We start from the raw sequence: 20,780 nt of genomic DNA, 5'->3' as shown, positions 1-20,780 counted from the left end.
TACTGTGTTGAATGTTTAGAAGAAAAAGATTTAAAAAAGACAAGTCACAATAGCACAGGGATAAAGATGAGTGTAAGACACTGCCATGTGAAAGCAATAAAACTAGGCATGGCCCGATCATCGTGTTGAAGGTGTGCAGCGATGAAAAGTCAATCTTTTAATAACCGCTTCACTGTCCATTACCGGTAATTAGCTATTTGGGGGGGCTCTGCAATATGATTGGCTGCTTGCAAAGCCGAGACTGTCACGCACTAAACAATCAATCTTTTTGACGTTAATGAGGAAAACTGAGCTGCCTTTTATTTTTAATCTCCTCCGCAGCTGAGCAGAGGAGGGAGGGGCAACACACACACACACACACACACAGAGGGAGGGTTAAAACATGAGACGGACGCGCTGATAAGGAAATGAGTGACAGCAGCAGGAAGAGAAGAACAATCTGGACAGATTGCAGTTTTATTGACAATACAAATTCAGGAAAAAAAATATTAATGAAGGTGCCAGTGTGTCTAATGGAAGTGTTGCTAACTTGCTGCTCGTACAATGTATTTTTGTTAGCAGTAGAAATACAATAACCAAGATTGTGAGGAGCCAGTTCCTTTTACGCTTTTTCAGTGCCCAGTTGGAACAGCGTGTATGTATTTCTCACTGCGGATTTGTATATTATTAATGTAATTTTTGACCCAATGATGATGTGATCTGAATCATTAGTATACAGCCTATGTGTAACTATTAATGTAATTTCTGGAGTTATGCTGTGATCCAAATCATTAGACACAAGCTGTTCGCACTTCTTGTTGCGGCAATGCGGCTGCACTTTGTAGCCTATATTATTAATTTCATTATTATTAATTGCCAACGTTAATATGTTGTGATTCTAATAGGGCTGCTACGATTAGTCGACGAATCACGACGACGTTGACGATCAGAATCGTCGACAATTACTTTAATAGTGGACATTGTTGTTTATTTTATTTTTCAGCTTTGTTTTTCTCTCCATTCCTCCCGCTTGCTTGCGCTTCTTTGTGAGCCTCTAATAGTCGTGACGCACATACGCAGGAGGTATTATCGAATCCAAACCAATATTGCCAATGCATAGTTGTTTACAATAACTATGCATATGGAATAAACACGTGTCCCATTTTAGACATATTGTCTGTTTTTTTGGTAAGACGCATGGGTGCTCTCACCTTTGTATGTGAAACATTTTTGCCATTCCCTTGTGGTCACTTGTATTAGACTTAACCGTTTTGTTGAATATTCATTGGCCAAATTAAGTTAAAACTACTTTTACATTGAACATGCTCTTTTTGTGTATAATAGATGTTTTTATTGGGGGAAACGAGAAAGTAACTGAGGTCATGAAATTCTATGATTTTCTCAGCACCCCCTTGTATCGGTCAAACCCCGCCTTCGCCACAGGACAGGAAAAAAACCCTGGAGCAGCACCTGGCCTCGATTTCACAGACCCATATTGAACGGATTTAGGATTTAACGGACATAAATTAGTGTCCAGTTGGAACGCAAAATCACCCCTCACATTCACCAGTGAGGTAAGTTTGGATAAACTAAAACTTTTCAAACATTTTAAAACTTTTTTTATATTTACTTACAATAATTTTGTACTGTACTGGGTGTTTTCAGGCCACAAAATTATTTTCAAAAAAATAATTTTCATACTGTTATTGGTGTTTTTAGGCCTTCAAGTGCTTCAATTTAAAGGACAATCGGCTTTAGCGGACAACCCCTCGCCCCCTCGCCCCTATTAGTTCATTCATCGAGGTTCTACTCTCGTGTGAACAGTGTTTTATTCATTTATTTATTTTTTTAAATAAAAAAGGATTCAAATACGTTTTTCTAATTTGTTAAACAGTTAAATTATAAATTTCTTTTGTCACGTGACTTTTCTGGCTTTTGGTGGTTTGTTCACCTGTATTTGCCATCACTTTAGGTCAGACACGATGCCCTCGTCCTCGTCCTTTCAGGCCCAGGGCTCGAGCCACCATTCGCCTAGCAACGGCACTGTCTGTCCTCGGGCGCTCCTTCACCGGCTGGATTGACTCTGCACGACACAACCAGAGGCCGATTCAAAAATTCTGCATCCATTCAATGAAGGGAAAGAGTGGAAAAACTAAAAGAATCAATGTAAGTAACTTTATTGATAAGACAGGAAAAGTTGGAGAAATAAAGTCCTACCTGCTCGGCTAACAGCCTTGCCTTTGGCCTTTTTACTGCCTTCAGCCAGTGTCCGGGCCTTCAGCAGAGGGTGGCAGATGGAAAGTGCATGCAGTGCTGCCTCATTCATTCATGCATACAAACACACGCACAACTTTTTTTATCATTTGAATAAAATGTAAAACAAAACAAAAAAAAGACTGCCACTTCCACAAAACATAGTATATTTACATGTACAAATTAACTAGAATTATCAACTTTAACGTCATACGTTTCCCCCTCATAGGAAATGCCAATCAAGGCATGCAAACAGCCATCATTAAAATGGCATAAAAGTGTAACCTTAAATTTTATGACAATTAAGGCACAGTCCTGCTTGGAAGATTAAACGTCACTTTTTATAAAGTGCAGCAGCTCGCTTCTTGGTGAACATTATTTTATTTTATTTCAATAATTATTATTGCTCTTGTTAACTTAGCCACATTGCACCAAGCAGCCAGTACAAAAATGTGTGTATTTTTAACCACTTTTTAATATTTTTTCCAGTTTCAAGGTCATCACCACATTTTTCTCTTTGGCTTGCAATCACTGGTAACAGTCTATTGTGAAATAATTTCACACAAAAACAAATAAGCCAACAAATACACCGAAAACAAGCGCAGGACTGGCTTGGCCTCTGGATGTTGTACTTGACATGCATTTTTGTTTTGTAAAATAATTATCTAACAATTAGTTGAAATAATTTCAAATTGTTCACCTGATGGACTGTTCAACTTCAGAGGTTTCACTGTATTATCTATTATGTTTTCTGACCGTATGTGCTAAAATGGGCACTTACAGTTCATGGACCATGCATTGAAAGCCCAGTCAAACTTCACACACTATTAGTGAGCTTTCACAGCCAGTCAGCAAGATAATGACAATAATGAAAGTACTGTATTTAATACAAGAAAAGTAAATAATCGCTTGATAAAGATTTATAAAGTTGAAAAAGCTACTTTCAAAAGTCAGAGTACAATAATTGTATAGTATTTACACTTTTCTGTTTTTAGCTAGAGTTATGTAACAATTCAATTTCCTGTAACATCATTTTAACATACATTAGGAATCCCACCTGCTGTTTGAGTGGCAAAAACACCCAAGGCGTGCGTGTTGTCCACCCATGTGATCTTCATTCCACCGTCACTAATAGAAACAGGAAAATACCACTTTAAATTAGCCCCAAGTTCACTGGTACATTTTCAGACTTAAATACAAGTGAAGGATGTCCCACCTGTACTCAGTGAAGGCGTCCAAGAGATCATCTGTCTTGAACATTGCAGGGAAGTCATAGATCTCGATAACGTGACCAAAGTCATCAGCGTTGAGGAGCACATTCTCAAGGGTGGAGTAGTCATTCTGAACGTGCTGCACGGTGAAAGTCACAGCTTCTTTCAAGTTTGCCTTGATCTGAGGGGGTGAAGGCACAAGAACACGAGAGCAGGAAGCTTTCCAAAATCATAACAGGTAGACCAACCTCTTCAGTCAGGTGGCATGCGACATCTTCATTCTCATAGGCGTCATCCTCCAGGCTCATTTCACTCAGACAGGATACCGTGATGTCGTCCTTATAATTACTCAATGTTGAGTGAGCTTTCCCTTCTAGTAATGTGTTGTCCGTGAGGGCAACATCTGCCACAAAGGGAAGGGACTCATCTTTTAATAGAAGTGACGACTTTCCCTCAGAAGAGGAACCCAGGTTCGATAGAACTTTGATGGAGGCGGACGTTGTTGACTCCTGGACAGCATGAGAGTTTTGGCTCTGGAGACTCTGCCGAGCAGCTCTCGGGGTGTAGAGCGCCTTGTCTGGCCTCCTGGGTGCTCTGATTCGATTTGAAGATTCAGGATTCTCTTCATCCAGGATGGAGTTGGTCTCTGCATCACTGTCGTCTTCTTCTTGTGCCTTGCTTCTACAAAACAAATGTCCTTACAGATACTCTACTGAAAAAACACTTAAGGCCAACATTAATTATGCATGCTCCGGCTATATTTTGAGTTTCTGGCTGGAAACACAATAAGTGGCAAAAGACTAAGAAGAAAACTATAACCAACAATTTCATTGCTTTTTTTTCCTGAATGTTGAAAATGATTGATGATTGGACAATTTTTTTTTTATAATAATAATAATAATAAAATACTTTTCAGGAACACAACCTTTGCCATTGTCTTTCAATTACCGGCTTCTTTTTCTATACCGTCTACTACTTCTAGGGCGGATAGGTACTGTATGTGATGTCAAATGGAAGACACACATTTAAGGTTTAGCTGCCTTGGGAAATGCAGCTTCTGTGGACCCTACCATGTTATGTGATCACAAAAGTAGCTTCACTACTGAAAAGCTATTTGATGTCAAAAACAGCAACAATACAACCACTTGACAGAGGAATGTACTGTACTTAAAATAGTAACGCTGCTTCTGACCACTATCAAATCAAAACAATGACTCACTCAATAATGCTCATTAGAAATCACAAAAAAAAAAAAGATCCACACTGTCAAGAGAGGTACGGCATTGTACAGTTCAATTCAACCAGTGCAAGTTACAACCACAATAAAGTTATTAAATCAATACCTCTCTGTCATTGCATTAAGATTCTGGTAGTTATCGGGTGGTCAGTTGGTGTATAGTATAAAGAACAGACAGACCCTTCCAAAAGTATTGGAACGGCAAGGTCAATTCCTTTGTTTTGTTGTATAACTGAAGACATTTGGGTTTCAGATCAAAAGATGAATATGAGACAAAAGTTTAGAAGTCCATCTTTTATTTCATAGTATTTAAATCAAGATGTGTTAAACAACTCAGGGCGGAGCACCTTTTGTTTGAAGCCACCCACTTTTCAAGTGAGCAAAAGTATTGGAACAGACATTATTAAATTAACTTAAAGTGAATAAACATTTAATATTTGGTGGCATATAACCCTTACTTGCAATGACTGCATCAAGCCTGCGACCCATCGACTTCACCAGACTGTTGTATTCTTTATTTGAAATGCTTTTCCAGGCCTTTACTGAAGCCTCTTTCAGTTCTTGTTTGTTTCTGGGGGTTTCTCTCTTCAGTCTCCTCTTCAGGGGGAAAAATGCATGTTCTATTCGGTTAAGGTCCAGTGATTGACTTGGCCAGTCTACGATCTTCCACTTTTTTCCCCTGATGAAGTCCTTTGTTGTGTTGGCAGTGTGTTTTAGGTCATTGTCTTGTTGCATGATGAAGCTTCCCCCGATTAGTTTGGATGAATGTTTCTGTGAATTGGCAGACAAAATGGTTTTGTAGACTTCAGAATTCATTCTGGTGCTACCATCATGCAATAAAGACTAGTTCCAGAAGCATCCATGCAAGCCCAAGCCTTGTGTGTTTTGGATTATAAGCAGATCCTTTCTTTCTCCATACTTCGGCCTTTCCATCACTTTGGTAGAGGTTAACCTTGGTCTCCATCAGTCCATAAAACTTGGTTCCAAAACGTTTGTGGCTCATCTCTGTACTTCTTTGCAAAATCTAATCTGGCCTTCCGATTCTTTTTGCTGATGAGTACTTTGCACCTTGCGGTATGGCCTGTGTATTTCATCTCTCGAAGTCTTCTTCCAGCAGTGGATTGTGATACTTTCACCCCTGCCCTGTGGAGGTTGGCAGTGATGTAACTGACTGTTGTCTTTGGGTGTTTCTTCACAGTTCACGTTTCTGTCATCAACTGTTGTTGATACCCTTGGCCGACCTGTCTGTTGCTCAGTAAACCAGACGTTTTCTTTTTCAGGACAATCCAAATTGTTGTATTGGCTATGTCCAATGTTTTTGCAATAGCTCTGATCGATTTTCCCTATTCACTCAGTTTCAAAGTGGGTGGGTTCAAACAAAAGGTGCTCTGTCCTGAAACACAAATGTCTTATATACAGTATACAACAAAAAATAAGGAATTGACCTTGCCGTTCCAATACTTTTGGAGGGGACTGTACACTGTTCTTGTCATGAGCTCCCGCACAATGTTGAGTCACTTCATAATATGTCACAATGATCTCCAGTGGCTTCAGCACCTGATCTCCGAGGGGCAAACCACCACCTGACGACACCAGCTCTCCCCCACAGAGAAGGTGGTGAGCTCTGTCAGTTCCTCGACGGTCTTGTGGATCAGGTATCGTAGTCTGCTGGGAAGTGGTGGGAACAAAAGCACACTGGAGGGAAGACACAACAGGACAAGCCAGTTGACAATCCAGAGGCAGAGGAGCATTGTGAGTCATGTTGACTAGAAGACACTTTTATAAAATGGTAATAATAATTACAAATATATAAATAAATAAATAAATAAATAAAAGCTATCATCCATTCTTATGTAAAGTTATTTGAAATTCTAGGCAAATGCTACATATTATTATTGTTGTTGTTATTATATGCATCACTCATTTGTCACACAGCACACTGCATGTTAGAATAACTGTGATACTCCATGAGCTTACATTTTGGGGCTACTCTTCTGGTATGCTTCCAGCTCATCCAAGACCTGGTGCACAAACTCATTTTCTTCCTTTGGGAGATAAATTCCATCGTAGCAGGGGACCGCCAGTGTGGCCAAAGATCGTAATGAACCTATTTGAAGTTTAACAAAGCAAGCCAACAAAACACAAATGATAGTTATAGTTGAGAACGGGGTAAGCGAGCAACAGGACTAGCAAACGATAGTTAATTTGTCTAAAAGGACGTTGTGTCAAATGAAGTTATTTTGTGTCGTAAACAAATGCTGTTAACTTAAAATGTTACAGCAGTCGAGTGATTCGCACAAGCTACAAAACTAAAATGTAGTCCCGAGACATTGGCCGGTTGTGAATGTTGCTTGCGTAGTTATGAGAACTAGATACGCCAGCGCTGCGTTATAGCATTATCACGCCCTGCTCCAGGACACAAAAGTGTAACGCCGCTGCACTACGACTGCCTACTGTATACCTGTTGAACACAACGTACTACTTCCGGACGGGAAAAGAGGTGACTGAAGTGTGGCGGTGTCGATACCAGATGGGATCCGGCTGCAAGATTGGATCGGTGATCGTCGCCGGGTTATGACGTCACGCTATATGATTGGCTGGAACTTGGCAGAATTACCCAGAAGACTGTGGTTGGTCTATTTCGCGCGATGGGAATTGTCGTTCTTATGAGAAAACATGGACGTCTGGATTATCCATCCATCCATTTTCTGAGCGGCTTCTCTTCACTAGGGTCGCGGGCGTGCTGGAGCCTATCCCAGCTGTCATCGGGCAGGATGCAGGGTACACTCTGAACTGGTTGCCAGCCAATCGCAGGGCACATACCACCAAACAACCATTCGCACTCACAGTCACACCTGTGGGCAATTTAGAGTCTGCAATTAATGCATGTTTTTGGGATGTGGGAGGAAACCGGAGTGTCCGGAGAAAACCCACACAGGCACGAGGAGAACATGCAAACACAGGCGGGGCCGGGGATTGAACCCGGGTCCTCAGAACTGTGAGGCTAGCGCTCTAACTAGTCGGCCACCGTGGATTAGTTTTGCTAAAATAATAAATCTATCATTACTTATCGAAAGGTACTTATGACAGTCAGACTACTGTCTTAATGACCCGAGAGCCGAAAGGCAACCATTCGTAAGACATCGAAAAGTTACTCAATTAAGAGTTTTGCTTGACTTAACGTTATGTTTATGACTCTTTTTCAATTCATATTTTCAACACACAAATGCCATTGTGTTGCTGGAGCTGCATTCATTCAAAATGTGACCAGTAATTACACATACACTCTAAATGCATGTTGTATTTTCCTGCTACATTTGATGAGCAGTTGTATTCCAGCTATCAGGGTAAACTCGGATTGGTAGTGTTTATACAATGCTAAATTGTCTAAGCATGTTTTCACCAGCTCTATGGAAATGTTATTTTATTTTATCATATCAAATCAATTACTAAAACTGCCTTTTACCATCTGAAGAACATATCCAGAGTGAATGCTTGCATGTGTCAAGCAAAACAGGAAAAGCTCATCCATGCTTTTATCTCAAGTAGACTTGACTATTGCAATGATCTTCTGACTGGACTCCCTAAAAATAGCATTAAACAGCTGCAGCTCATTCAGAATGCTGCGGCTCGGGTTCTGACTAGAACAAAGAGGTCAGAGCATATTATTCCAATTCTAAAGTCTTTACACTGCCTTCCAGTCAGCTTTAGAATAGATTTTAAAGTTCTGCTACTGGTCTATAAATCACTAAACGGTTTAAGTCCTGAATACATAAATTAAATGCTAATGGAAAATAAACTCAGTAGGGCTCTGAAATCGACAGACTCAGGTCAAATAGTGGAGCACAGAGTCCAAAGCAAACATGGTGAAGCAGCATTTAGCTATTATGCTGCACACAAATGGAATAAGTTGTCAACAAAAGTGACGTCAGCCCCAAGTGTGAATGTTCGTAAGTCCAGGTTAAAAACTCTTCTTTTCCCCCATGCTTTTTAGAGCATTTCCACTATTAAATATTTCTTGCACTGTATGCTGTTTTAATGGTATATATTTTATTCTCTTTGTTTTAAATGTGTATAAGCTGTTTTTCTTTGTTTTTAAATGCTTTTAATCATGTAAAGCACATTGAGTTACCTTGTGTATGAAATGCGCTGTATAAATAAATTTGCTTTGCAAGCCACCGAAGGACCCCGGTTATTGCTTTGTGTTTCTGTAACAGAAAATAATTATACAAAATTACCTCTTCTGAAGAATCCAAAATTTTCTCCCCACAGGGTTTCCTTCAAATCAGAATAAAAACATTCAAGAATCACACAGTGGGGGCTAGGCATGGCCTACTATCAAAGCAACAATTGCTGTAGAATTCCAGCCTAGGGGCGACAGATGCTATGCTCTGCAGCTTTAAATGTAAAAAAATAAATTTAAAAAAACTAACTAAATAAACACTATTTTCTCTATGAACTGTTTGTCTGAGACAGAGAACTAATATCCTGGCCCTTTGTGAATGTCGAAACAGATTGTCTCTCCCCAGGCTGCAAATTAGCTGTCCTGTTTGTCTCCTGTTTTACAATCCATAACATGGTCTACTGTTTCATCTTGTTCACAGTAATCACATCTACCACTTTTGTGCTTTGCCATTTTAACTAACGTATTGTTTAACCCACATTCCAAATCTTAATATCGTTTCACATTTTGCACTTGCTTTTCTCATTCATTCGACTCATTGCTTTTGCCAGCTTTCTCTTAATCTCATTTTCACAATTGTCTTCCCCCTCCAATCCACCGCACTCATCCTACTGCCATGTCAACTTGACTGTGATTTGCTTTACAACAGCTTGGACTATTTGGAGGGTATACCATTGGATTTTCCCATAGCCTTTGACAGTTTGCAAAGGGAATTAATTTTGGACATGCTTCGTTTTGTTCAAATGTAAATAAGAGCTGACGTATATTTTTTTCCACAATGATGCCTCTTGTGCATTGTCCTATCTTCTGGCATACGCATGTCATTTCTAAACAAGAGAGAACTTGAGGGTTGAATGAAAGCAACCAAGCCAAAATTTGCTAGGGGTATGGATCATTTCAGGCTTGACTGTACACACATTTTACCACTCCAGGACACATTATAGTTCAATTGGCCATGTGCAATTAGAAATAATTTAAATGTATGCTGTGTGCTATTGGTGTCTTGCAGCAATGAGGTAAAAGTCAGACTAACTCAAAATAGAACACACAACTAAAATGGTAACTATGTGTACATTTAGTTTATTAAAGGATCATTTAATAAATGTTTCCCTGGTCAGAAGTGACATAAGGGTTAACAGGAAAGGCAATTTACTTCGATCAAGGTTTCCCCAAATAATCACTACTATGGGTGCCGCATCAATTTTTACTGGGGGTCACAAAAGTTAAATGGGATGTCCTTGCTAAACAAGCAGTCACCCGTTTCTTTTTTTATTCACGTAGTCTATGTTGCATTTTTCATTATTAATATATATGTACACTACAGTATTTAATTTTTTAAAACTTGGCTCCTCGAGAGGAACCAAGTTCTATGTTGCGTCTTGAGCTGAAAATGTTTGAGGAAACCCAGATTGAAATAAATGTAGTTTATAAGAGAAGTACAACCCCACAATAGCAAGCACGTGTGGAATGTGGAGTGGTTCTGTGGTGATCATACAAAACAAACATTCACAATAATGGCCTCATACAACTTAAGAGTCACAATTACAATGGTCTTATTATAAAAACTGTAAAAAAAAAAAAATACCAATTTAGGATTCACAAAAATCTCAACTTTAAAAATTAAGAATACTGTGAAATACTGCCATTTACACAGTCCCTAATGACAACCGAGTTCATCACGCATCTGATTTTACAGCAACTCTGACCAACTAGATATTAGACACAAAACACTGGTCTAACTATTCAAGGAAAAGCACAATTGACGTTTAACAATGGCACTATTTGAAAGGCCCAGTCTTGATTAGCTTTATACATCATTTTGTACATACCAAAAGCCACCACATGTAGAAAGAAACAGAGAGGCAGTCAGTGGAGTATACAGTATATAAATAAAAAAATAGAGCAGGAAATTATTATATACAGTACACCGATTCAGGAGAACCACAGATCTGAGCGTATGTTTGGGCACATGATCAGTCAGTCACCAGTCTGCACACAAGAAATACATTTCATTAGTACAATGAATAAGCAAAAAAGAGAGAACAACACACTATATATACACGATAGAACCTTCAAAGTCAGATGCAACCCGGAAAGTGGTCCACATTTGTGAGACTTTGGAGGTTCCACTGTAATTAAACTTAAAAACAAACATAGTACAGTACATAAAATAAAGCATACCCTGGGTTTATCTTGTAGGGACAAAACTTCTGTCTTCACAGACTGTGATTTCAACCTGAAAGATGATCGGTTAAGGATAATATTTGACGCTGCATTTAATAGTTACTTTTCATGTGTTACACCAAAATTTGCCATAAACATCTCATCTCGAGCCCCTTGCGCCAATCACATAGTGCAGTCTTTTCTGCACAAAGCAAAAAGTCAGGCTGACTGAGAAATGAATAAACCATCTTTTATTTGGCAAAAAATATTTGACATGAGCCAAGGATACAACTCTGAGGCCTCTCTCTATGGGGTCAGTAAGCAGCAGGCCCCTGGGAATGTAGACCTTCTCATTCTGGTCCTTAATGTATCTGGCGACCTTCCTTAACACCTGCAGACACATACAATGGGGTGGTGGTAATACACTCAATCACAGTTCGGCACATATCTTCAAATGAGTATAAGGGCCCACTCCGAGATTAAAGTTGAACTCTTACGAGAATATGTGTATTTTTTTTTTTGATGAAAAAAAGTCAAGTATGTAGCTCAATATAAGGGAGTAAAAGTACCGATTATTCGGAAAAAAAATAAATAAATAAGGAAAAGTAAAAAGTATGTTGTATTTGAACAACTCAACAAGGTAAATTTATTCCCAAAATAACTTCAATGTAACTCAGTAAATGTAGCATGTTATTAATACTAACCACCTCTGCTCATAAGATTACAACGTTAAGGTTGTAGTGCACTTTTTTATTTTATTTTCAAGGTGGCCCTAATACTCTTGTCTGACATAGCTCCGTATCACCCCCCCCTCCCAAAAAAAAAGAACCAAGCGTACTTTTTCATACTGGGTCTCCATACAGAGGAATATGGTGTAGGCAGTGAGGCAGGCAAGGCAGCCCTCTACGTAGGATTTCCCCCCAAGTTTCTCTGCTTCAGCATACAGGTTGTTTAAAGTCTGGATGGTCTCCTCAAAGTGTTGTCTTTCCATCTAAAAAGTAACAAAAGCAAGTGAGCATTGATTCAGTATGGATTACACCCAGGTTAATGGCCCACTACATGCCCTGTTTTCGAGTTCCGTGGGGAACTTGTTCTGGAACTTGCAGAGAGTTCCTGAGCTGTAGTCTCTCTGGATGAACACCTTGATGGCGAAAAAAGGCTGCTGGATGTCCTGTAAACTGTGAGTCTACACAAACAAACCACACTTTCTTTGACTTTCCACACAAGCAGTGAAATCAACAGTCATTTTCTCATACACGTCGTCAGTGTTTAATAATAGCTTAATATCGAAACCAGCTCGGTCACACTGATTGCAGCGCAATGAAATCGTCGGTACACTAATTGAGAGTTGACACCTCACCCATGTTGAGCTTACGTTTGCTGTAGGAACTTGGTTATTGCAACCGTTAAAGTCCGTCGCTGCCATCACAAACAACAGCTGACCGAATTTATGTAGTTTACTTGCTAAGATACGGTAAAATACCGCTCAAATATTTCCAAACAGGAATAAATACCAGTATGACGTACCTCGGCCATGGTAAACGTTCGCCCCTTTGTTGCTGCGCATGTGTACTGCGCAATCACAGCCCTGTGGGCCAACGCGACACTGCCGGTGTGCGTTTTTCAAAATAAAAGCCATTTCATTTCAAGCGTTTCGCATACGTCTACACTGTCGTTATTGCCACCGTTTTGACAGGTCTCACTTGCGTCGGCACGGAACATTTTATGTCTTCTGTTGAGCTTGAGCACAGGTCTCACAAGAGTGTGCTTGTACTTGAAGGTTGGCCACACCCCCTTCCTCCATTTTACCGTTCATCTAACTTTTCTTTTCAATCTCGTTGGTTGCCTAGTTTTGACTTTAAATCCCTGGAATTTGTCGTTTGCAATGCACTGTACCGCAATTTTCATCTTCATGAGTAGTTCGAAAAAGTCAAGTGCCATGTTTCTGTGAGTGTTTTTTAAATCAAACATGGACAAATATCCCGACGACATGCGGCTTAGCATTTTCCCAACTTGAACTACAAAAAACAAAAAGTGGATCCATAGGTCATGCACCTTATGCCATCTAGTGGATGAGCAATTCATTGTTCACTACACGTCGCTGACGCTTCAATTGACAGGAGGACTCATGGTTTGGACCCATCACTGTTGAAGTCCGGCTGCGCAAAGAAAATGATGCCTGTTTATGTTCTGAGATGCTAGTCTGCTGTTGAGATACCCTTGAGCAAGCCATATATTGCAGCCCCCAAGCTCAAAAGGTGCAGCGCTTAGTTTGACAATGACAGGGCTCCTTACATGAGATGTAGTGTGGAGAAGAAAAAAAAAAAATTGTTGAATTACCCATTGTGAGATAATACACTTTAGAAAATGTTCAATCACAAGCTAAATTCCCAACAGGCCAAGTGAGGCTCTGAAAAACCAGACAACTGCAAAAATAATTAAAACGCTCCAAATGTTTGACATTTTATTGAAATCATGTCGATTCATTGTAGTTGTAGTCTTAGTCAAACAGCCCGAAGCCCATGTCGTCGTCTGATTCCTCAGACTCCTCCTTGACTTCCTCCTTAGCGGCAGCTGGAGCTGCTTTTGCAGTCTCCGTCGCAACTGGTGCTGCCACTGCAGCGAAGGCAGATGGGTCAGCAAGGAAGGCTTTGACCTGTGTGACAAAGGAGACAACTTTGGAATTGTTGATATAATTAAATACATTGAACAATATTACTCCCATGTGCGCAACAATAGCCTAACTACACGCTTGCACCTTTATGTCAGTCACTCATTCAATGGTACACTTTTCAAATACGAACCTTGTCTGCCAGGGGGAAGGAGTAGTGTGTCTCCACAGCGATGGCAAGGACTCTCTTGTAGCCATTGATGACAGTGTGGGGCACAGAGGCAACTGTGGGATAGCCAATTTCAAGAGACACACAGGCGATGTTCCTCACACCCTACAGAGGTTTTGCACTGATTAAACCAATTCATAGAATACTTAAACTAGCACAAGTATTTCTTCCAACAAATCATCTTACCTCCAGGAACCTGGCATGCAGCGATGCCTCAGTGATGTCAAGCACGTCAGGATTGTAGACGCTGCCATTGTCATACACTTGTTGGATGACGAGTCCAAAGGAAAATGGAGAGATGTTCAGCATGTTGAGCAGCGTGGCCTCGCTGGCACCAACCTTGTCGCCAGTCTTGATCAGACTGACATCACTCTAAAGGAAACAGAATGGTTAGTTCAAACTTGGACATAACACTTTGCTCAGTAAAATTTATTTTTACAACTTACCAAAATTTCAATGGTCCCCCTGGAAATCTTCGTGGTAATACCCAGAGCCTGAAAGAATGAGGTCTTCTCAGGTCCCAGACCAGTATTCTGGGCAGGCACTGTCACATCACAGGGGGCAATGGCTCCAGCACGGGCAGCAGCTGGCACCTGGTTTATCCCAGAAAGGTTACTCAAGTCAGTGTTGCCCCAACCAAACATTTTTACAACAGCAACACTATTTCAGTATGTCTGAAACCTTGCGTCCCTTGGCTGTCAGTAGGTTTGGACAGACAGGGATAGCTGGAAACAGGTTCTTGTTTGCAGGGGGAACGACAACACAGCACCAAACAAGCTGCACTGTAACTTATCCTGCACATTGGATCCAAAAATGCTTCTGACCATGACTAATTTTTACCTTTTTTGTAAAACTTTCTAAACAAACCCATGTGAAATTTACAAATGCTGTCAAACTAACACTCATAAGTTGAGTACTCTAATTTAGTAGCAAGTGTGCGTTCAGTCATCGGTATTACCTTGTTGGCCACCAGCAAGTCCCTGACCTCTGCCAGATCTTCCTTGGTGAAGACAAAACCCACATTTCCTTTAATGTGGGGCAGAAGCCTGTTAAAAGCAGATTTTGTTGTCAAAGCGCCAATGTTGGAATCTATACATTGGGGAGGGGGCTATGGGTGTCTGAAACCTTGCGTCCCTGGCTGTCAGGAGGTTTGGACAAACAGGGATAGCTGGAAACAGGTTCTTGTTTGCAGGGGGAACGACAACACAGCACCACACAAGCTGTACTGTAACTTTCCTGCAACTAAAACCTCAAAAGTGATAAGTGGTAAACTCACTTCTCCAAAGCAGGGTTGTTCTCCAAGTGGCCACGAATAGCCTTGCGCATCATGGTGTTTTTACCCATCAGCACCACAGCTTTGCCACGCAGAGAACAGCGGATGGTCTGCATCTGCTTGGAACCCACGTTGTCAGCTCCAACAACGAAGCATTTTGGAAAGTCATCCAAGAGTTGCTAGAAAATTTAGAAATGTACTTTTAAAACAGTCCAAAAAACAGGGAACAAATAAATGGATTGAAAAACAGCAATGCTTGCTAGTGGATACCTACGATGATTTTCAGGAAATAGTTGGACTTCCACGTGGCCCTGTCTTCCCTGGGCATCTTTGCAGTGCTTCCAAGGATTCGCTAAAGAGCTGTTTTAAAGACAAGGTAGTACCTGCAAGAAAGTTCTTATTTTAAGACCGATCTTAAAACATGGACTAGAAGAGAGGTAAGCGATGGTGTGTCTAAGTACCACTACAGTTGTCCTATCATTTTTGTTAACTTGTGGTAGTCAAGAAGCCGTCTTGCATTTCATTTTACTCACTTTTTGTGTAGTTAACATCACTTTATTTCCACCAAACTCTACATTTGTCTCTTACCAACTGCATGTACTCCTTTCACGTACTGCCCCATAGTGTTCGGAACCAGCCAATACATAACTGAAATGCCTTGTGTAACAAGCAACATTTGAGAAATGTCCCCTGTAGCAAGCCTAAGAAAAACATGCAGTTGTATGTTAAAAATGCCAGTAATTATGCTATTAAGCTAAAAACAATTATATTAATGTGAAACAGATGCCATATTCAAGGAAAGTGTTTTTGAAAAATATTTTATTAAAATGAAACTTTCATCACAATTGCAAGACGTAAGAGCATTAACAAGTATCGGGACTCGGTAAAGACAAGCACTCAAATTCAACACTTGTACACAGTCTAAAAAGTGGCATCGGTGCATCATTTGTAAAAGCACAGTAACACGTGCTAAACTGCTAGCTAAGGTTAGCCGTCGGTTAGCACGCTAGCGATGTCGAAAAGGCCTAACTACGACGGGTCGTACACAGACAGTACGCGGGTGAAAGTAAGCAAATACGCTTAATATACTTAAAGAGATCATATAAATTCTACTTGTGTGTCTACATCTGAAATTTATCCTCGTTTCGTCGGCCTTATAGTCAGCAAGACTCGCTTACCGCGTCTAAGGGTCGCGTGAAAGAAAGAGGCAGTGGAACCACACGACCGGGTCTTATAGAACACTGACTGACCAATCATATTGGAGCTGTGGGCGTAACTTGACTACTATTGGGTAATGCTAGTGTCAATCATTTATGAGGCACAAGGCAAGCTGTATGCGTATGATGTTGAAAAGTAATTTACACGCGCACACAACACAGTCCCCTCCAAAAGTATTGGAACGGCAAGGTCATTTCCTTTATGTTTGTTGTACATTGAAGACATTTGGGTTTCAGATCAAAAGATGCATATGAGACAAAAGTTCAGAATTCCAGCTTTTATTTCATGGTATTTACATCTTTATATCTTACATCTTGAACAACTCAGGACAGACCACTTTTTTTTTAAGCCACCCACTTTTCAAGTGAGCAAAAGTATTGGAACAGACATTATTAAATTAACTTCAAGTGAATAACATTTAATATTTGGTGGGATAATCCTTACTTGCAATGACTACATCAAGCCTGCGACCCTTTGACTTCACCAGACTGTTGCATTCTTCATTTGAAATGCTTTTACAGGCCTTTACTGAAGCCTCTTTCAGTTGTTGTTTGTTTCTGGGTGTTTCTCCCTTCAGTCTCCTCTTCAGGAGGAAAAATGCATGCTCTATTGGGTTAAGGTCTGGTGACTGACTTGGCCAGTCTATGACCTTCCACTTTTTCCCCCTGATGAAGTCCTTTGTTGTGTTGGCAGTGTGTTTTGGATTATTGTCTTGGTGCATGATGAAGCTTCTCCCGATTAGTTTGGATGAATGTTTCTGTAAATTGCCAGACAAAATGGTTTTGTAGACTTCAGAATTCATTCTGCTGCTACTCTCATGCAATAAAGACTAGTTCCAGAAGCATCCATGTAAGCCCAAGCCATGACATTTACCTCCACCATGCTTCACAGATGAGCTTGTGTGTTTTGGATCATAAGCAGATCCTTTCTTTCTCCATACTTTGACCTTTCCATCACTTTGGCAGAGTTTAATCTTGGTCTCATCAGTCCAAAAAAACATTTGTGGCTCACCTCTGTACTTCTTTGCAAAATCCAATCTGGCCTTCCGATTCTTTTTGTCAGGGCTGCTGTTTCAGCACCCTGAGTCCAGCCCGTGTGTATGTGTGCGTGTGTGTGCGTCATGAGTGCTTTGCAGGGTTGACGTGTTGGAGTCTAGTAGCTGCAGCTTGTCATCCTAATTACACCTGACTGCTCTTAAGACGCTGTGGGACTCCAACTCGTCACCAGACTATCAACGCTCTACGTCGAGTTCGTAGCCCAGCCACTTAGCTTATCATTTTGCTTCCTGAAGCCCTCGTGAGTTACCTCTACCTAATTCTTGTTCTTTGACCCCAGTCTGCCATCTGCCCTTGTTCCCTGCAAACCAGTGCTCACCTCTTGCGGCCCACCGACAACACGAACTCCTACCCTGCCAATCCCGGATTTGGTTCTCGGAGTTCCTTTGTTCGCTTCCAAGCTGTAATAAACCGTTATTCACAAACTCACCTACCTGTCCTCTCTGCTTCTGGGTCCAACTTGCAACCTGAATCCTGACACTTTTTGCTCATGAGTGGTTTGCATCTTGTGGAATGGCCGGTATAGTTATTCTCTCAAAGTCTTCTTCGAACAGTGGATTGTGATACTTTCACCCCTGGCCTGTGGAGGTTGGCAGTGATGTGACTGACTGTTGTCTTTGGATGTTTCTGTCATCAAGTGCTGTTGATACCCTTGCCCGACCTGTTCAATGTCTGTTGCTCAGTAAACCAGTAGTTTATTACTTTTTCAGGACTGAGCCGTGATCGATTTTCCCTCTTCTCTTAACTTCAAAGTGGGTGGGTTCAAACAAAAGGGGGTCTGTCCTGAGTTGTTTAACATCTAGACGTAAATACCATGAAATAAAAGCTGGAATTCTGAATTTTTGTCTCATATTCATCTTTTGATCTGAAACCCAAATGTCTTCAGTATACAACAAAACAAAGGAATTGACCTTGCTGTTCCAATACATTTGGAGGGGACTATACTGGGAGGAACAAATACATACAACAAAAGGCATTTTCCATCATGTATTACATCTGTACATCAAGAGCTGTAAGGTGAGCTTTGCAGTACATAACAGGAAAAATAAAGTAGAAACTCATTCATCCAATGATTTCGACATGGTTTTGTCTTGAAATAGCTACATTTGTGAACAGTAAAAAAAAAAAAAAATCTTCCCTCAGAACAACGGCACATCAATAACAAAATCTTAACTCGTCTTTGCCAAAAACACCAAACTTAATTGACTCCACCATCCAAGTTGAGAGTTTGTTTAGACTGAAGCCAGCCCTACATATCCAACCAAAAGGCCATTACCGATTTGCAGATTTAAAAAAAAAAAAAAAAAAAAAAAGATTTTCAAGGTTCTCAGTGTCTTCATCACAAAAGAAAACAATTAGATTTAATATTACATTTTGGCCACAATAATTCTTTAGTGGGGTTAATCTCGTTTAGAATTTCAAAATGTACTTCTTTAATTTTGTGGGGAAGTGCAAATGAAAGATATCTAGTTGTAATTTGTTAAATCTCGTTAGTTAGTTTCAAAATCTCTAAAAATATATTTCCTCCTAATTGGCCGGGGAAATAAGAGGTTTATTTCATTGTAGTTGAAGCACAGCATCTGACGAGGGCAGTAACGCTCCGTGTAGCGTTTACACTGCCGGAAATACGAAAGTGGAAGAAGAAGAAGAAGCTTCACGTTGTGATGCATGTTGACCGCGCGACACGTGTGTCACAAGAAATCCGATTCTTATGAATACAGAGTACAGCTGTTGACCTGATAATTCGCCAACCTCACGGTATTATAATGTCACTACACCAACTTCCAGGTGAAGTCTGGATTCAAGTACTGGGATATCTCTGCGTGGCAGACAAGCACAGCGTTCGGGCGACTTGCATTGACTTCAGGGAACTTGTTGACTGCGGGTTGCTATGGAAAGACTGGACAATAGTGCTGGCTTTTCCGAAAGCTTCTTACAACAGTCCGTTCTGGGAGATGCTGCGCCGAAGAAAAATCAATAAAGTGGTGGTGAGGAGCACCAGAGCGAAGGACTGGAGGCAACTCGCGCGGTGCCTCCCGTCGATCACCACCGTGGTCATGGAGCGAAGCTCTCAGGAAATTTTGGATGTTTTGAAGAATTTCACCCATCTGAAGCATCTGGCTGTGCGGTGCAGTTGCACCTCTCTTCTGCTGACCGGTTCGGCAGTGCATAAAGCGGAGAGGCTGACACATCTCAGCATTTGTCGAGTTCAGTTTCCCTCTAAATCCATTGAACATCTGATTTCTGCTTTCATAGACTTCAGGAATCTGACATCTCTGGTGTGCCATGACACTGAGATCAATGAAGAATGTACGATGACGACTTACTTAATACTCGGCTGCCTTCCTCGACTTAAGCATCTGTCATTGACCTGTGGACATAATGTGCAAGCTGTTTTGAGACACACCACACCTTTACCAGTGAAGGAGGCGCACGCACTGTCCAGTCTGGAACTCATACACTGTGATCATTCACTACCACAGGATGCAATGAAGCTGCTGCCCAACTTGCAGAGACTCGTTCTCATCTACAAGTACTCTGATAAAGACTTTGTGGCTGACATATGGTTTGCTGCCATGAGGGAGGACCTGAAAGCGTGGTTGAGTGCCCTCCATCGACTGTCAACCTTGGTCATCAAATCGGGACCGCACGTTGACAGATATGTCCGCTCCATTCCATCTTCTGTGAGCAGTCTCGCGCTCTGTGTTCCAGGGATAAGCTCACAGGAGATTGTGTCTGTTGCGTTGCAGGTACCCAATCTCATCCACCTCCACATAGACCCCTGGCCCTCATCTTTGGGAACCATCACTGCTGAAATCCCTCAGCTCTTTCCAAAACTCCAAAGTCTCAAAATCCGAGGGAAGCATGTGCCAGAAGAGGATTTTTTAGGCTTTCAAAATATGGCGGCTCTGAGATACGTGGAGATGCTGGATAGCAGGCCCCAATTCTCTGAGATGGCTGCAAAACTCCAAGTGCTCACTAAATACAGAGTCCAAGTAATAGACTCGCATCAAAGAGACATTTTGGACTGTGACTGCAGCCTTTAGTCACCAAAACAAGTGTTTCATCATTTATGTTTATTCATTATATGTAAAGTGGATGTTTCTTCAGTCTCATTCTTGTCGAGATCAAGCAAGTGAACCTTTAAGATGAGTTAGTAAATTCGTTGATTCAAATTGTTGGCAATCGATTCACAACTGCATTCACGTGACATACAGTAGCTCGATGTTGATAGACTATTACGTATGGTGAACTGCCCCACTTTTTGTATAATTCCTAACATTTCTGTAAAATCAAAATCTTCATCAAACTCTTGTGTTGACAAACGAGGATATTCACGGCACACAGTCACAAAGCAATGGCAGAAA

The 20,780-nt window shown here is 40.9% G+C and overlaps 3 protein-coding genes across 5 annotated transcripts; all 3 read right to left on the bottom strand.

Annotated features, from left to right (window-relative positions):
- Window positions 1-367: 367 nt before the first annotated feature.
- On the bottom strand, window positions 368-9,481 carry r3hcc1 (R3H domain and coiled-coil containing 1). The gene is made up of 9 exons (XM_061687455.1): window positions 9,476-9,481; window positions 7,142-7,265; window positions 6,658-6,787; window positions 6,238-6,375; window positions 3,692-4,124; window positions 3,449-3,624; window positions 3,290-3,360; window positions 2,197-2,292; window positions 368-2,062 (listed from the first exon to the last, which is right to left on the bottom strand). The coding sequence occupies exons 1-9, from the start codon at window positions 9,479-9,481 to the stop codon at window positions 1,953-1,955; spliced, it is 1,284 nt and encodes a 427-aa protein (XP_061543439.1). The 3' UTR covers window positions 368-1,952.
- A 442-nt stretch (window positions 9,482-9,923) lies between these two features.
- LOC133408711 (golgin subfamily A member 7-like) lies at window positions 9,924-12,604 on the bottom strand. 2 transcript variants are annotated; one of them, XM_061687873.1, is made up of 6 exons: window positions 12,554-12,604; window positions 12,090-12,212; window positions 11,865-12,017; window positions 11,316-11,417; window positions 11,045-11,099; window positions 9,924-10,852 (listed from the first exon to the last, which is right to left on the bottom strand). In XM_061687873.1, the coding sequence occupies exons 1-5, from the start codon at window positions 12,560-12,562 to the stop codon at window positions 11,052-11,054; spliced, it is 435 nt and encodes a 144-aa protein (XP_061543857.1). In that variant the 5' UTR covers window positions 12,563-12,604; the 3' UTR covers window positions 9,924-10,852; window positions 11,045-11,051. The 2 variants fall into 2 exon arrangements, with proteins under 2 accessions (XP_061543857.1, XP_061543856.1); XM_061687872.1 differs by having other exon boundaries at window positions 12,402-12,581.
- An 873-nt stretch (window positions 12,605-13,477) lies between these two features.
- On the bottom strand, window positions 13,478-16,385 carry rplp0 (ribosomal protein, large, P0). 2 transcript variants are annotated; one of them, XM_061688709.1, is made up of 8 exons: window positions 16,318-16,385; window positions 15,414-15,522; window positions 15,143-15,318; window positions 14,825-14,912; window positions 14,313-14,459; window positions 14,053-14,238; window positions 13,831-13,971; window positions 13,478-13,682 (listed from the first exon to the last, which is right to left on the bottom strand). In XM_061688709.1, the coding sequence occupies exons 2-8, from the start codon at window positions 15,465-15,467 to the stop codon at window positions 13,527-13,529; spliced, it is 948 nt and encodes a 315-aa protein (XP_061544693.1). In that variant the 5' UTR covers window positions 15,468-15,522; window positions 16,318-16,385; the 3' UTR covers window positions 13,478-13,526. The 2 variants fall into 2 exon arrangements, with proteins under 2 accessions (XP_061544693.1, XP_061544694.1); XM_061688710.1 differs by lacking the exon at window positions 16,318-16,385 and having other exon boundaries at window positions 15,410-15,500.
- Between the last annotated feature and the right edge of the window lie 4,395 nt (window positions 16,386-20,780).

This window comes from Phycodurus eques, chromosome 10, assembly GCF_024500275.1.
Source record: "Phycodurus eques isolate BA_2022a chromosome 10, UOR_Pequ_1.1, whole genome shotgun sequence".
NCBI classification, from domain to species: domain Eukaryota; kingdom Metazoa; phylum Chordata; class Actinopteri; order Syngnathiformes; family Syngnathidae; genus Phycodurus; species Phycodurus eques.
The sequence above is the reverse complement of the archived record's forward strand: the minus strand, read 5'-3'. Positions and strand labels throughout refer to the sequence as shown.

Coding starts and splice junctions, on each gene's coding strand:
- LOC133408711 (XM_061687872.1), bottom strand. CDS start 12,452: ATGGCAGCGACGGACTTTAACGGTTGCAATAACCAAGTTCCTACAGCA. Junction 12,213..12,401: donor ACCAAGTTCCTACAGCAAAC/GTAAGCTCAACA, acceptor TTGTTTGTGTAG/ACTCACAGTTTACAGGACAT. Junction 12,018..12,089: donor CCACGGAACTCGAAAACAGG/GCATGTAGTGGG, acceptor GTTACTTTTTAG/ATGGAAAGACAACACTTTGA.
- r3hcc1 (XM_061687455.1), bottom strand. Junction 6,376..6,657: donor CAGAAGAGTAGCCCCAAAAT/GTAAGCTCATGG, acceptor TCTTCCCTCCAG/TGTGCTTTTGTTCCCACCAC. Junction 3,361..3,448: donor GACGCCTTCACTGAGTACAG/GTGGGACATCCT, acceptor TGTTTCTATTAG/TGACGGTGGAATGAAGATCA.
- rplp0 (XM_061688709.1), bottom strand. CDS start 15,467: ATGCCCAGGGAAGACAGGGCCACGTGGAAGTCCAACTATTTCCTGAAA. Junction 13,972..14,052: donor TGCATGCCAGGTTCCTGGAG/GTAAGATGATTT, acceptor AAACCTCTGTAG/GGTGTGAGGAACATCGCCTG. Junction 13,683..13,830: donor CCTTCCCCCTGGCAGACAAG/GTTCGTATTTGA, acceptor TTTGTCACACAG/GTCAAAGCCTTCCTTGCTGA.